General features: G+C 35.8%; 1 protein-coding gene, 1 long non-coding RNA gene and 1 pseudogene across 2 annotated transcripts in view; 2 read left to right on the forward strand and 1 right to left on the reverse strand.

The window, feature by feature from the left end:
- The window catches only part of LOC143679154 (uncharacterized), a 68332-nt gene that overhangs the window by 16551 nt on the left and 35179 nt on the right, over positions 1 to 16602 (forward strand). The gene's annotated exons all lie outside the window — the stretch shown is intronic.
- On the forward strand, positions 3565 to 4487 carry LOC143679149 (olfactory receptor 2B8-like; annotated as a pseudogene).
- Positions 13279 to 14142, reverse strand: LOC143679152 (olfactory receptor 5AR1-like). The gene has a single exon (XM_077155805.1). It carries the CDS (start codon positions 14140 to 14142, stop codon positions 13279 to 13281), a length of 864 nt encoding a protein of 287 aa, XP_077011920.1.

Raw genomic sequence — 16602 nt, forward strand, 5'->3', positions numbered from 1 at the left:
TGTCCCAGAGCTTATGATTTTGATCTAATACTGTGCCACCTTGCTGACAATAGCACTATTATTTATCAAATCTATCAACTAAATTTAAGTAACAGACAAATTAATTATACATTAGAGGAAATGATTTCTTCAATTTTACAAGCGTTTATATTGCAAATTTAGGGAGACAGTTTTTAAAAATCCTGAATTCCTGAAAGACTATTACATTTTTCCAGTTAGATGGGAAAGATATTTCAGGTTTCTTCCTGTGACCCAAAGAATGGAAAGGTGAGTCATTTGTTCATGTAATATATCAAAATCTTAATATGCTATACATATAACATGTCAAAATAATAACCTGACTTTGAAAATAATATGCATCAGTATGCATTCTTAGCATCAAGGCATACCAACTGTTTTTATTCTTTTTAGAGGAATTAAATAATTTTTGAGCATTATGCAGTATTATTCAGAAAAAATAATATTTTCAGAGAAAATGACTTGCTTGACTAAATACTTTACTTAAAATGATGGCTACCTTGAGAGTGAATTCATTCACAGTCTGAGCACAAGGCATACTCAAAAAAAGAACGAAACAAGAAGGACACATGTTAATATTATCAACATTTCATAGTGTTTATTATGCGTGGAGAAACAAGCAAACAAACAAAACAAGGCAGGATCCCTAAAACCCAAAATCAATTGAAGAGAAAGCTTAATGAAAAATGTTTATGCTTACATACACATGTATAACCATAAAAATAGACTATATTCAATGAATATAAATGGTTTACCTGAGAAGACTCTTATTAAATCTGTCAGGGGAAAAGTGTACAGAGAGGTTCTAAGAGGATAGCATGTGTGTCTAGGATTTAAAGATTGAATTAGCATTTTCTAGGCAGGTACATTGGCAGAAGACATTTGGAAACCTTAGCTTTTGCTTTGTGAGGTATAATGGAGGATATATAGATTTCTAGCTGATAGTTTGTTTGAATGGGATGCCTTTATAAAATTACATTTTATATCCATTACAAAATATCCAGGGTTCTTGTAAACCCAATTTTTTTACAAAATATGCAGGGCTTCTGTAAACCCCAATTTAATATGGTAGATTTGCATCATTCTTCAGCTGCTAAATTTATGAATTCTAGAGAAAAGCATTTTGAAAAGTAGAATATTCCTCATCACCCTTGAAGAAAAGGCAACTCAAGTTTTAAAAGGAATGAAAGGAGATTTAAATCCTGGAAAACTGTACAATTGAAATGTTTGTAGCTGGTTTTCAGCAGTTGTATCCAAAAAGTAACTGAAAATACTCTTTGAGGTGGTTGTGCATTCAGAGAAAGCCAGAAAGATGACTGAATCTTCAAAATAATGATGTGACTTAGAAGTTGCCCCATGATATTTATGTTCCTTGATGTGTACACATTTCTACATATAAATGCATTCTATGTAAATGAAACAATGTTTTTTTGTATTGTATCATTATTTACAGATATACTATGAACATATGTGATGTAGATGCTTGCCCATATACTTAGCAATTCCTCAAGTCTCTCAGTGTAACTTTTCAATGCCTTGAACCCTGATTCAAAGGGATGCCACAATTCCTGTTCTGCACACTTGATAGTGTATCAATAAGAATCAAATGCATAATACAGGGATTAACATATTTTGATCCTTCACTATCTACTTAACAATTTTTTAGGTGCTTTAGATGTGTTATCCCATTTAACCCATCCATCAGACTTATGAAATAAGTCCTGTCCTTTTCCCATTCTACAGATGAGAAAAATCAGGCACAGATTGGTGAGGTGAATTGCATAACACTTCACAGCCAGTGGATCGCAGAGCAAGGCATCTAAAATTCTACATTTCCCCCTAGTTACATGGTCCTTGATAGTACATCCTGATGCTTGTCAACTCAGGAGTTCACTGTGCGCATCGAGTGTTATCATCATAATCACTCCAAAAAAAACCACTAAAATCTTTCTTATTGATTGAACTTCTGAACAACTATTTAAAGGAAATGGAAAGACGTTATGTAACTCCCTTACTTGCTATTCCTGTTGAAAACAGGGCTGTACCCTGACTTCTCTCCTCATTCCTGTTGTATTCTTCCCTTATTCATGAGTTTCAAGTTTAGATATTGTAGTTTACCAATTAAAAGAATCATTTTATTTGACAAATGTTGATGTCAATAAAAATATAAGAAAAAACTTCTAAAATATATGTTACCCAATATTATTTGAAAGGAAATATTTTGCATAATTCAGTATTTTCATGCCCTGCAACTTCTCATTTCTTAAATATCTTCTTGAGTAAGATACTGCATGTTCTCTGGGCCAATATGCATCCCTTATTGCAACTTTCTAGTAGAATGTAAATTCTCTGAGAGTATTGAGAATGCTGGTTATGTTCACCACTGTAAACACAGCTACTGATACATACTAGATTATCAAAAAATATTTTTGAAATGAAGAAATGAAGAAAAAATATTTTTAAGTGAAAAAGAAAGAGCAAGTGGGTGAATGACTGGCAACTTCTACTTGTTAATTGTATCTGTGCCTAGCTCTGTGTTTCCTGATCACTCTATATCTTTCTTAGTTGCTGTTTTAAATCTGCTAAGGACTAGAAGAAAGTAGTCAAACTTACTAACACACTGCAAAAACTAAAAGTAAGGAGACATAGGATAGGGGCTAAGGTCTCTCAATGAACATACCTTTTATCTTTAATTTGTTTTAAGCCTTTTCATTAATAATATTTTCCTGAAATGTGTATTATTAGAGAAATGAATTCTACAAAAATGTAGCATCACTGTATGTTTCATGACTATTACTAAAAACTACTATTATATGGACTTCTTCTTAGGCATAGACTTTGTCTTGCATGCTTTATATACATTGCATTTAATTCTCAAAAAATAGCCAACCAATTAGTTCTATCCTTATGTGCATCCTTTACATAATGAAAGTGCCCAAGATCCCTTAGCATGGAAGTGGTGAAACTGGAAGAATTTGCAGCTATTGTGTTCCGTGACAGTTTTGTTGTTGTTTGTGCACAGTGGTTGTTCTTTAGAATGAAGTATAAGAAAGTTAAATCAGGATGCAACAGAAGAAGCACCATCTACCTTCCTCCATAGGCTAGAGTCATAGCACATGGGTCAATGCCCTTTACTACTTTCTGCTTGGGCTCTGCATCAAATTTCTGTATTGTTAGCCATAGAACAAAAACAAAGTCTAATTTTGGGGAAGTATATGGAATGTGAATAAGGCTTTTGAAGAATAAATAGGGTTTGAGAGGCTATTGACATACCAAAGAGCATCCCATTTGAGAAAAGGCAAGAATACCTGATTCACCCTATTGAACATTTTTTTTTTGCTATTCCTATCTCATCTGGAGAATATTTCCTCAAGAAACAGAAGAGAAATGTTCCACTTATAATAAAACTGTTATAGCTATACTCAAAATATAACTCAGACACAAATTTCTCCTCCTTTGTTATGCTTTGTATTTCCAGCACTATGATGTATAGGGAATTTAATTTTGTTTTCAAGATGGTCCTTTGAAACTAAAGTGGCCTGAAAAATGGATATCATAAAAACTAATTTCTCTGTGACTGAATTTGTGTTCCTGGGCCTCTCCTCTGAGCCAAAGATCCAGGTCACTCTCTTTTTCATCTTCTTGGTATTTTATTTAATGACTGTGGCTGGTAATATCACCATCATCACTATTATCCAAATAGAACCTCGTATCCATACCCCCATGTACTTCTTTCTCACTAATTTGTCTTTTTGGACATCTGCTACACATCCACCAATGTCCCACAAATGCTATCCAACATGGGGAAACAAGACTATCTCATTCTCTGGCTGTGCTACTCAGATATACTTCTTCCTCTCCTTTGGAATGATCAAATGAGTCCTCCTTGGTGTTATGACTTATGACTGATATGTAGCCATTTGTCATCCTCTTTGTTACACTGTCATCATAGACCAAAACACCTGTGTCCAACAGGCTGCCACTTCTTTGTTCATCAGCTGCCTTGGTTCCATGGTGATCAATGTCCTCACCTTAAGTTTACTGTACTGTGGATCTAATGTCCTGAATCACTTTTTCTGTGAGGTGCCTTCTGTCCTGAGGCTGGCTTTCACAGACATTTCATTTACTGAGATGGTTGTTTTGTCTTCAGTATCATCATTGCCTTCATTCCCCTCCTCCTCATTGTTACTTCTTATACCTGGATCCTTCTGTCTATCCTCAGGATACAGTCAGTCTCTGGGAGGCACAAGGCACTGTGTCTCCCATCTGACCATGGTGGTTTTATTCTATGGGACTGCCATCATCATGTACATCAGACCACAGTCAAAGTCTTCCTGGGCTGGGAAGAAGATAATTGTAGTTTTTTACACTGTGATCACACACCCATGCTCAATCCCTTGATCTACAGCTTGAGGAACCAAGATGTGAAAGGAGCTATAAGGAGAGCTATTGCAAAACAGAGGACATGAGGGTTGTTCATTGGACGCTAAGGTTAAGTAACAATCTAAGATTATTCTGTTTTGTATATGAAGAGAGAAAAGAAAAAAAGATGCTTGACTGTCAAAATCTGCCCCATTTTAATTAAGCTGCAACAAAAGACACAGAAAATTCCAGTTGGAAAGTTAGCAAGGAAAATGTTTCTCTCATGGACACACAGCAGCCATAAAGTGCCAAAACAACCCCTTTCATTAAGTAGTTACAATTTTTTTTGCTCAGTGATAAAATGTGGTTCTCTAAAATCATAGAACACCTGAAATTAGTTGCTTGAAATAAAGACTAAGTATCTCACTCCTACCCAGAGGCTCTAAATCACTTTTATACAAGGAAGCAAGCTCAATGTCCAGCCCAAGCACAGAGCTTCAAACTAAAGGTTTTAGGACTCAACATTCTCCATCCTAATTCTGTAATTTTAATTTTCTAGGCTGCTTCTGCAAATACCACAGAATGGGTTGGCTTAAACCATGGAGATTTATTAGCTTAAGCTTTGAAGATGCAAAAATATCCAAGTCAAGTCTTTATGAAAGCCATGTGTTGGTTTAGAAGAACAGCTTTTGATAATCCTTGGCTCCTCTGATACATGGTTAAGCACATAGTGGCAACTCCTGGGCTCACCTTTATCTTCTGAGCTTAATAGACTTTAGTTTCTTGCTTCTCTGGCTTTCTCTGTCTGAATTTCATTCTTTTAATAAAGAAATTCAGCAACAGGAGTAAGACCCATCCTGATCGAGGTAGGTCATGCCTTAACTAAAGTAATCTTATCAAAAGGTCCTACTTACAATGGGTTTATACCCACAGGAATGGATTAGGTTTAAGAACTTGTTTCTCTGTAATATGTGCCATTTCAAGCCAACAAACTAAGGGTACAGAACCTTGTGACTGCTCTGTGTTTTAGACATAAACTTAACTCCTTTGCACACCATACTGCTTTGCAATGAACCACTCAAAACTACTTCTTTTAAATTTTGCCTAAATCCACCATTCTCCAAATCCTGTGAGAACTCTCATACTTTGTGTGGTGACACACTCTGCTGTTTCCATGATGGGTGGTCGACTTCCTTTCAATGACTCAATAAATCTGATTTTGTCTGACAGCAGAGTTGTCTCTGGTGGTCTTTGGCTGATTGTGTGAATAGGAGGACAGCAATGATCATAAGCAGATGATTTGGTTATGTATCACATACTAGCAGTAGATTCATTCATCCACTATATATTATTGAGTGTATTATATTATGTAATATGATATTCAATAAAAGAGAAATGTTCCCTTCCCCATAAACAAGAATATATATGTACACATTTGCACATAATTTATTTATAAAGAATAAATAAAATTTCATGAAATGTTAGTAATATACATCAACATAAAAACACATATATTGATGATTTTTTATTAATACAATAAAGGAACTAACCATCAAGGTAGATAAGAAGGACTGGTAGGAGCCATTATAGGAAAAAGAGTTTTCCAGGTAAAAGTGGTTGTGAATAAAGACCATAGAGGAGTGAAACAGTTTGCATTATTTCAGGAAATAAAGGAAACCAGGGAAATGCAGAGCAGCAGGGGTTGTGGCAGGGTAGCAGGCAGCAGTGAGGGCATTCAGTGCAGTATTGGTTGAAGAAATGAGTACAGATTTACTATTAGTTAAATTTAAGCTCCTTGGGTAAGCATGACATAATTCATGTTTTGGAAAGATTTTTCTGCATGCCTTGTGGAGTACAGACTATACTATGTGTATATAGAGATATCATATTTGTCCATAGATGTAAATTGGTTCATGATACAAATTTGTGAAAACATGTTTCATACCATGCCAATTTGAAGGCAATATATTCCCTGAGAAAAGCTATGTTTTAATCCTGATCCAGTCTGTTGGGAGCAACCATTTCTTTTAATCCTAATTTAATAGGGTAGGTCAAAAACTTCTGACTTGATTATGTCCATGAAGATGTGACATGCCAAATTTTGGGTGTGACATTTTGAATAAAAGGAGGTGTGACTCCTTCCATTCCATGTGGGTCTTGATTAGTGTATTGAGATCCTCTAAAAGAGGAAATATTTGGGGGAGAGTTAGAAGTGACAGAGCTGATAGGAACTTCAGAGCAGAGCTGACACAGATGTCAAAACTTAGAGAACAGAGAGATGTTTGGAGATGCTTGGAGCCCATCAGACATTGCTATGAGATGTTAAGCAAGCCAGGACGTGGAGAGAACCAAGAAAAGCCAAGAGAAAACAGCCAGGCCCTGAGAAGTAAAGTGAGGAATCCCCATAGGAACAGAGGCTGAAAGCAACAGGAGGAAGGCACCAGCAGATTTCAGTGAGACTTTCCACCTTACAGAGGTTTTCCAGATGCATCAGCCTTTCTTGAATTAAGGTATCCTTGCCTTGAAGCCTTAGTTTGGATATTTTCATAGGCTAAGGGCTTATTAAATTCTCTTTTTAGAAGCTGTTCCATATCTGGCATATCACATTCCAGCAGTTGGAAAACTAACACATCTGTATTTTTTAATACACTTCTTTTTGAAACTTTTATGTCAGTATTATATTTAAAAGGAATTACTCTTTGAATTAAGAGAATAGCAGGTGGGCAGTTGTGACTCAGTGGCAGAGTTCTCACCTACCATTCTGAAAACCTGGGTTCGAGTCCCGCTGTGTGTTCATGCAAAAAATACATATATGAGAATAAAAAATATAATTTAGTATGGATATACTTAGGATGGGAGTTAAAACAAAGCCTAAGATTTCTGTGATATTAAGTTAGAATTGAGTCATCTCTAGAATTATTTTGCACTTTTCATTTTACAAACTGGATTTTAAAATTATGTAATTCACCTTTCAGAGAAACCCAATAGCATGAATTCAACCATTTCTTCTAAATATATGCAACCTGGAAATGAAATTGCTCTGATGAACTAGAAAAAGAAGACATTAAAGTCTATAATTGATTTAAAACTAAAACTCTAGTCACTAATTAAATAGCCAAATTCTTATACAGAAATTTTTACTTTGCATATTAACCTTGCTATACAAATGTCTTGCCATTTCATATATTTGATTAAATGCATGAACCAGGTTTAAAAGCACATACTTTGAACAGGTTTTCTTCTAGTAGTTTCTCTAAAGCCAAGAGTACTATTTAAAATTCTTTGAAACATTATCAAATAAGAAATATGTGTTTAGTTGGCTGAATATAAATTAGAAATACACATCAAAATTATTTTGAATAAGAAACACAAAATGCTTAAATGTAAGTACAAATGGAACGATTATTTTTTGATTCATAAAAATTGCCTACCTATTCTACTTCTCAAATTCTGAAAGTGGGAGAAATAAAGTATAGACAAAAATTGTGAAACTATCCTTTCTTAGGTCACATTTAGACAAAACCTGTAAATAAGTGGTACTGAATATTTGTTTTTGTGAGAAATCATCATTTAGACTAATTGCTTGCAAGTCAATTCATTTTGACCAGTTTGCTTTTTTTGAGTACTTTTGGAGTTGGGGGAACTGTGAAAAATAATGCAAACCAATCAGCCTGTGCAGTTTCCTAAGCATTTAGATCTCTTCAAGAGTGGTCTCCTTCCCTAGGTTTGCTTGTTTTGTCATAAAAGGAAAATGTGGCATTTTAAAGAACTTGAGCTGATTCTTTTCTTTAGTATATGTTAGAATCACTGCCAGAACAAGGCAAAATTGATTATAAGACTAATACAAAATAGTGATGTAAACGATGATTAGTTTAGAACTCTTAACATTAGGATTAAAAGTAATTGCTATTTCATTAAAGGAGACACTAATGCACATGACTTTTGCAGAATATAATACTGAATATGATCACTGTGTTTATCTTCACTACAATTTTATTACTGGACTAAGTTTTTAATGTATGAAAAAGAACTCGGGTTTTTTCAAACAACAGACATCTATTGATCTATGATTTGAGCAAACTGATAGTGTAAATGTGAGTGCTCATTTTATGAATGAAGATACTGAAGTACAAAGATGTTTAAGTATTTCTTTGGGATAAATATTGGTAAGTCTGGCAGTGGGACAGCTGTGATCCAACTTCCATCCCATTTTCCTCTCTATTATAAGTTGATGTGCATACTTCTACCACCAGCTCTGGGGAAAGCAAAACATTTCATTTCCTCACTTCAGTGCATCACTATGATACATATTTATGGATAGTTGACATACAAATGAAGGAAAAATGGAAAAAATAGTATTTAATAAGTATCTTTTATGTATCAGATAATATACATTTTAAAAATGCCAAAAGGGTAGCAATATTATTCCCATTTTATAGATGGAGAAACTGAGATTTAAAGGGATTAATTCACTTTCTCAAATTCACACAGCTAGAGAATCATAAAATTTGCTGAGAGTTCATTTCTATCTAATCCAAAGAGTGAATGCTTCTTACTAGTCACAGTGGAAAATGCAAGTCTTTTATTTAGAATAAATGAATAACAGAATTAAGATCATTCTATCACTTAATGTTGCCAAATTTTTTATCTGTCTGAGCTTTAGTTTCATCCCTTTCTTGCACGGTTGTTGTAGAAACTTTATGAGCTATAAAGTGCTTTGTTCATTGACTGGCACACAACAGACAAATATGAAGAGTTTCTCAAACTCCAAGGTTGCTGATTAGAGATGTAGAGATATGATTAAAATATATATCTTCCTGATTCCAAGGCAACTGCTCTTTCAATTATAGTGTGCACTTGCTGCTTTAATTTCCTGGATGCTGAAACAGTTTCATAATAAGGATTGTCTTAAACAATTGGGTATTTATCACCTGATGATTTTGAGAGAAGGAGAAGTCTAAAATTGAGGTGGAAGCAAGGTATTGCTTTCTCCAGGCAGACTATTGTATTCTGAAGCTGGCTGCTAGTGGACCTTGTTCCTAGGCTATTCCATAACATAGTAATGTACATGCCAATGTCTTCTCCCCTCCTTGTCTGTGTTCTATTGACTTCCAGTGTCTGGTTGCTTGCCATGGATTCTCTCTCCATCTGACTTTCACTCTGCTTATAAAGGTTTTAAGTAATCCAGGTTAAAATCCAACTTGATTTAGTTGGGCCACGCCTCAACTAAACTGATATCTTGAAGAGATCTTATTTATAATGGAACACATCCCACAGAATTTGGGTCAAGATTATGCCCAAACTTCAGTGCACAACTCCATTGACATCAGCCCACCCTCCTGGAAACCAAAAGGATATGTTCTTTTTATGTGCAAAATACATTCATTCCATCACAATATCCCAAAAAGTTTTAAATCATTTCATTAATAATGCAAAGTACAAAATCTCATCAAATTCAATTATGGATGAGACCTATCCTAGGACAAGATTTCCTATGTTTAATGGACATGTAAAACCTAGAAATCAGGTTTGTTTCTTCCAATATACAACAGTGGACAAGCATAAGGCAAACATTCCCATTCCAGATGGGAGAAATTGGAAGGAAAGTAGAGGTCACAGGTTCCAAGCAAATCTGAAAACCAGCAAGGATAACCTATTAGATTCCAATGTCTAATAGTCATCTGTGGATTGCTGTTTTTCCCTCCAGGCCAGATTAAGAGGCAGCCCCTCACCCCTTTCAAGTCCTTTCAAGGCGGTTATGCTCCGTACAAACGCCAGAGCACAGGGCCAACCCTTACTGAGGATTGGGGTTGTGGCAGAGGCTTCCATGAAAGCAGGGGCTCAAGTACCACCAAATCTGAGCATTAAAGTGGCTGCACATTCCCAGAACAATAGGATTCATGATCCACTTCCTCCAAAACAGGGGCAGACCCACCCTATCCACAGGTATGGGAGAGCTTGCTCCCTTGGCCCAAGTAGATCTTCTCAGTCCAGACTTTTGTTTCCATAGTTCTACCCTTGAAGTTATTTTATCTTCAGTTCATCCTTTCTCTGTCCCTTTTACTCCATCCTGGCCTTGATTCTGCTTGCACATATTTTACAAAAACCTTGCTGACTTTCTTTTCAGTCCAAGCAGATTCAAACCATAGAGGCAACAGCACTCTATATATATCCCTCTGGGATAACTGTATTTCCAATCTTGACTTCCATTGAAATGGCTGACTGGACCTGTGTTCAGCCATGCTCTGTTTAGTGAAAAGGTCGTTCAGTTAAACACTAACATGGAGACCTGTCATCTGAACATCCACTCCCTAAAAACTTAGGGAGACCTCAGATAGAGCTACTTTTGGCCTTAGTCTGAGAGCACACTGTCTGGATAGGTTCCGAATTTTCCAAACCATCAATTTCAGGTTTCTTTGTGCTTAAGAGTTCACTTCTCAGTGTATCCCTTTCCTCTTGCATTTTACTATAAATTTCCCAAAGAAGCCAGGCTGTAACTTCTATACTTAGCTTAGAAATCTCCTCAACTAAATTCCCAAGTTCATTGTTTACTATTTCCACTTTCAATTTGACATCAGAGCTCAATTTTGCCAAGTTTTCTGCCACTTTATTTAAAAATCTCCTTTTTGTCTTCTTCTGATCACAGATTCATCATTTCCTTCTAAGTACTCATTCTAAGTAGCTTTAAGTTCATATTTTTTACCAATAGTCTTTTCAGAACAATCTAGGCTGTTTCCTTCAAGCCTTTAATAATTCTCCTAGCCTCTACCCATTACTCAATTCTCAGACTGTTTCCACATTTTTAGATATTTGTGATAGCTGTACCCCTCTCTTGGTGCCAAACATTAACATAGTTTCCTGGTTGTGGGAACAAACAGCATACAACAGCTATGAAACAGTTGAAATTTATTTCCTCATGATTTGGAGGTTAAGGAAAAAGTCAGCAGGATGATGTTTTCTCCAAGAAGACTGAGGTATTTGGGTGGCTTCTCCCTCTGACTGATTTTGGCTCTATTTCTAAAGACTCTAGTAATCTAGATTAAAGTCCAAGCTGATTGAATTAGGCCATATCTCAACTGAAGTAACATCTTGAGATACCATTTACAAGGGGAGCACACCCACCAAAATGTGAACCAGGACCAAGAACATGTCCAAACTAGATTACAACAATTCAATCCACATCAATTGGTTTGTAGTTAATATTATAGGAATCTATTATCTTATTTTTCACACAGCAACTGTTATTTACATGTTGCACTCCAAAAAACACACATAAGGCTAGATTTTCAGACTGTTTATGGATTGTCAACTCCACATCCAGCCATCAGTCACAGGTTGTTCTTTCTCTACAATGTGACACTAAGGAAATGTTTTTGTCCATTCATATATGAATTGGGTAATTCTGAGCCAGGTCAGTTACATCTCATGTACAGTAACATTAGGAATTAATTATTACATTAGGAATCTTGGTCTCATCCTTGGTTGCATCCTGGGTCTTTAATCCTTAAAACTTTTTGGTGCCTTTCTTGATGAATGGGCATGCTATGCATGTTACAGCAACCATTTTCTTCTACTGACCTTTCATGATATTGCACAGGTGAAAGTCTCTCACTGAAAGACTATTGAATTGTAAGTATTTGAAACTGATGGTATGAGGAAATTTCAGTACATTTGAGAAAAACTTAGTTTTCCCCAGATCAGGGATCACTGCCCTCACCTGCTTCTGGTATCTGATATTTTAGGTTTTTAATAAAAATCTGTAGCCTTGAGAATATGCAAAAAAGAGTACCAGCCTCTTCTATAGTCAGTAACTGCTACATCAAAATTATTGATATTATTCTTTGATAAGAATCAGGGAATTATAGTGGAAAGTATGAAGACTCTTGGCAACCAGGGAAAAAGCTAGGGTACAGTTAAGTTATGAAGAGAGTGAGAGAAAGGGATAGGGTAAATCTTGAATGAGAGAAGGATGAATTTAAACCTGTTATGTTACAATTTTGCTAACATTAGCCTATGGAACTGCTCTGACCTGTATTTTCCTTAAAGTTTCAGGATCTTAGGGTTTCCTGAGGACTGAAAGAATATCAATCTGTGAAAATGAGAAATTTCAAATGCTTGCAACTTTGAATATTAGATAGAGGAGATCAAAGGGATCAAGTTATGATGAGGTGAAACTAATTTCTTGACAAAGGAGAAACTGAGGAGAAAAAAGAAAAGGGTCTTGTCCAAAGTCACAGAATTAACAGCAGAGCCTGAGTTTCCAATTTCTTGAACCTTGCACAGCTCCTGATACTTTTATTGGTGGCACCAAACTCAGACAGATAATATAGTAACTGGAAACATAACAGGCTCCTTGTTGGAAAACCATGCACCTTTGGTTTGTATCCTCAAGAACCAAACACATACCTATCACTCATAAGTTTTTTCTAGGTAGGTGAATGGATGGATTTTGTACTGAATTAAGTCATCCTTCACCTTTTTGAGTTCTCTGTTCATCCTAAATTTTCTTTGACTTTCATTCAGTGTAGAAAATGTTTAAACATTTTGCCTTAGCACTTATCCTGCCTCTGAAAAAAATTTGTTTTGGTTTTTCCACTTTCAATTCCTGCCTCTATTTCCAATCAACACTTGAGTCACCTTTAAGTAAAACAAAAAATGAATCTATCTTGTTCTGTGTGTCTTTCAGAAATAATCAGTTATATTTCTTTCAGTTTGTAAAGTTAAAGATCATTGAAATTCTTTCAAGGTGTAAGATTCTTTCAGCAAGGAGATGGTAAGGTGGGTAGTAATTCTTAAAAAGATATTTGCATATTATCTTTCCTTTCACCATTCTTCTATCTTGATCATTTACCTGTGATGAAATTTTTCATTTTATTGAGGTTTTCTCCCAATTAATTTTCAAAAACCAGCTTTTACATCCTTGTTCCTCAGACTGTAGATCAAAGGGTTCAACGTGGGATTGATAATAGCGTAGAATACAGATGCCCACTTGTCTTGGTCCAGACTGTAGCTGGATGTTGGTCTCAGATACATAAACATGACTGTGCCATAGAAGAGGGTGACGCCAGTGAGGTGAGACCCACAGGTGGAGAAAGCCTTAATGCGACCTTCAGCTGACTGCATTCTGATGATGGTGATAAGGATTAAGGCATAGGAAATGAAGAGGATAAGGATGGTGCTGAATTCAATGAACCCACACAGACTAAAGAGTAAGATCTCACTGATGTAGGTGTCTGAATAAGAGAGGGCCAAGAGTGGTGGGATTTCACAGAAGAAGTGGTTGATGATATTGGAACCAAAATAACAGAGGCTAAAGGTGAGGGAAGTATGTGCTACCAAACTCACCAGACCGATCATGTAAGAGCCAAGCATGAGGGCCAAGCAGATCCACTTGGACATAAGAGTGTTGTAATGGAGGGGTTGACAGATAGCCACAAAATGGTCATATGCCATGGCTGCCAGGATATAGCACTCAGCATCTATGAAACTTACAAAGAAAGCAAACTGGGCAATACAGCTGGAGAAGGAGATGACTTTGCACTTACTTAGGAAGTCAGCCAACATCCTGGGGACAATGGCCGAAGAGTAGCCCAGATCTACAAAGGAGAGGTTGCAGAGAAAGAAATACATGGGTGTGTGAAGCTGCATGTCTGTTATGATCAGGATTATCATTCCAACATTCCCCACCACGCTGACCAGGTAGACCACCAGGAAAACCACAAAGAAGAGGATCTGCAGCTGAGGGTCCTGAATAATGCCCATAAAAATGAACTCAGTCACACCAAGTGGTTTCCTTTATCCATCTCTTCTGTTTTCTGGTTGTAGTTAAGTTCCTTGTCACTGTAAATGTTCAACTAAAGATAAACAATAATTAACCAGAGATGTTGTAATAACTATATGATTCTAAGCAAATGAAGGCTTTATTTGGGGTGAATTTTAAAATCCCTGCCAGTAAAAAGATTCTGTGATCAATAGGGTGATTCAAATGACTTTGGTGAAAGTGGTAGTCACAGATTTTCTCCACATGCCCATTAAAAATAAAGTTATTAGCTTCTTAGGGATGGAAAGTTATGATTTTATAGTCTTCTTGGTGCTGTGAGGTCATTTCTCACATGGCAACAGATGCTTGACCTGGTCTCTGAAATTACCCATTTTATTAATTAGTAAAGAAGAGTAGTTTATAGCATTCATTACTTCTTTATAAAACAAAGCAAATATGAATTCAGATAATACTTAAATGTTAACTCTCATTTCAGGTAGGTATAGAGGGTAAATGCAAAATGAATCTCAAAGTTTAACACATTACACATCATATACAGAAAATGAAGTACTTGTAGTAGAGGGTGAGAAATATATCAAAAGGATAATAATCTTTTTTTAAAAGTAAGTTATACTTTAAAAAAAAGTATAACTTTTTTTATAGAGCACTAATTATGTGCCAGACTTTTTTTTTTTCATGGACAGGCACTGGGAATCGAACCCATGTTTCCAACATGAGAGGGGAAAACTCTGTCTGTTGAGCCACTGTGGCCCACCCTGTGCTAGACTTTTATTGAGTGTTTTACAGTCACACAGTTTCATCCTCACAACAGTGAAGCAAGTGTCATTGTTATTTCCATTTCATATGTGAAAAATAAATAAGTAGAGGCTAAATATTAAGTAACCACCAAAGTCAATAGCCAATAAACAACAGTGCTGGGTCTGCTAGACTCTAGAACCCACTACACTTTATTGTGTTCCATGTAGATGTGATTTTATGGTGGTTAATTCTTTATTTTTGTACCTGTCTTTTCTTTCCTGCTTTGGCTATCAGATGCTTGAATATGGAACCAGTTCTCTAGGTTTCCTTGATTTTTGCAAGCACTCAGTGGTCACACATGAGGCATAGTTAGTCTGAAGACACAGTTGTGTTTTGGGAAAACTTAGTTGCCTAACCAATAGGCCTTTGCATAGATCAGCTGAGAGATAAGGTTAAAGGATTGCAAGAGAGAAGAGAGAAAGAGTTTTCCATTGCTGTGGTCACATGGGAACATGTATTTCTTAAGTCTCTCTTCCCTCTTAAGATTAGCTGGTCCCACTGCAATATTTGTAAGAGGGAAATGGGGAAACATAATTTTTAAATGAGTAGTAACTCTTATCTAAGATTGAAGGGAGAAGTTAGATTGTAATTGCTTTAAATTGTTTGCTACCACTTACAAGAAAGTGGAGAAGCATTTTATATGTCTTCTACAGAAATATGGCCATTCAGGATAAGATACTTTAAGTCCTAGAGTGAGCCCTGATCTTTCAAATTTACATGGAATGTAATCAACTATAACAAAGAAGGGAATCTAATAAATAAATAATATCATATATTGGTCCAAGAGCTTATCATTTAAACATTTTTATAGTTATTCCTGTTCAATTCATTATCAATGCTATGAATAGGTATATCATGTCAAACAGGAAACAGAGAATGAAAAGACAAACTAGATCTCAAGATAAAGCATATTTCTATTAAAGAACTGATTATTCAACTTTGAATAATAAGAAAACTAATAGCCTAATGAGAATGGCCAAAGATTTGAACACTTAACCAGAAAAGATACATGTGTGACAAATAAGTACATGAAAAGACACAACACCATTAGTTATTAAGGAAATTCACATTAAAACCACATTTGCCACTACACATTTATTAGAATGACTAGATTTTTAAAAGGGTGATATATCAAGTATTGACAAGGAATCTGATGGACTGGGACTTCCCTCATTGTTTGGTGGGAATCTAGAATCACTCTGGACCATGCTTTGGCCGTTTCTTATAAAATCAAACATGCAATTGTCCACCCTATGATCCAACCACACTCTTAGACCCAGTCAAAAGAAAAGAAAGCAATGTCCATATAAAAACTCATATACAAATATTCCTAGCAACATAGATAGCCACATGTTTGGCTACTTTTTAGTAAGCCCAAACTAAAATAAGACCAAATTCTCATCCATATGTGACTGTGTAAACAAACTGTGGCATTTCCATAAAAGGAAGTACTACTCAGCAATTAAAAATGAATTTTGATAGATGCATCATGATGGATGTGTGATGAATCTCAAAACAATTACGCTGAATGAAAAAAGCCTTATATAAAAGTATATCCATGATATAATTCCATTCATAAAGATTTAGGAAATGCAAGTTAGCAGAGAGTGAGAGAAAGCACACCAGTCTTTGCCTGGGGAGGG

Source organism: Tamandua tetradactyla, chromosome 4 (assembly GCF_023851605.1).
Source record: "Tamandua tetradactyla isolate mTamTet1 chromosome 4, mTamTet1.pri, whole genome shotgun sequence".
NCBI classification, from domain to species: Eukaryota; Metazoa; Chordata; class Mammalia; order Pilosa; family Myrmecophagidae; genus Tamandua; species Tamandua tetradactyla.

What these genes read in the sequence shown, in the direction of transcription:
- LOC143679152 (XM_077155805.1), bottom strand. Translation starts at nt 14,142, where the DNA reads ATGGGCATTATTCAGGACCCTCAGCTGCAGATCCTCTTCTTTGTGGTT.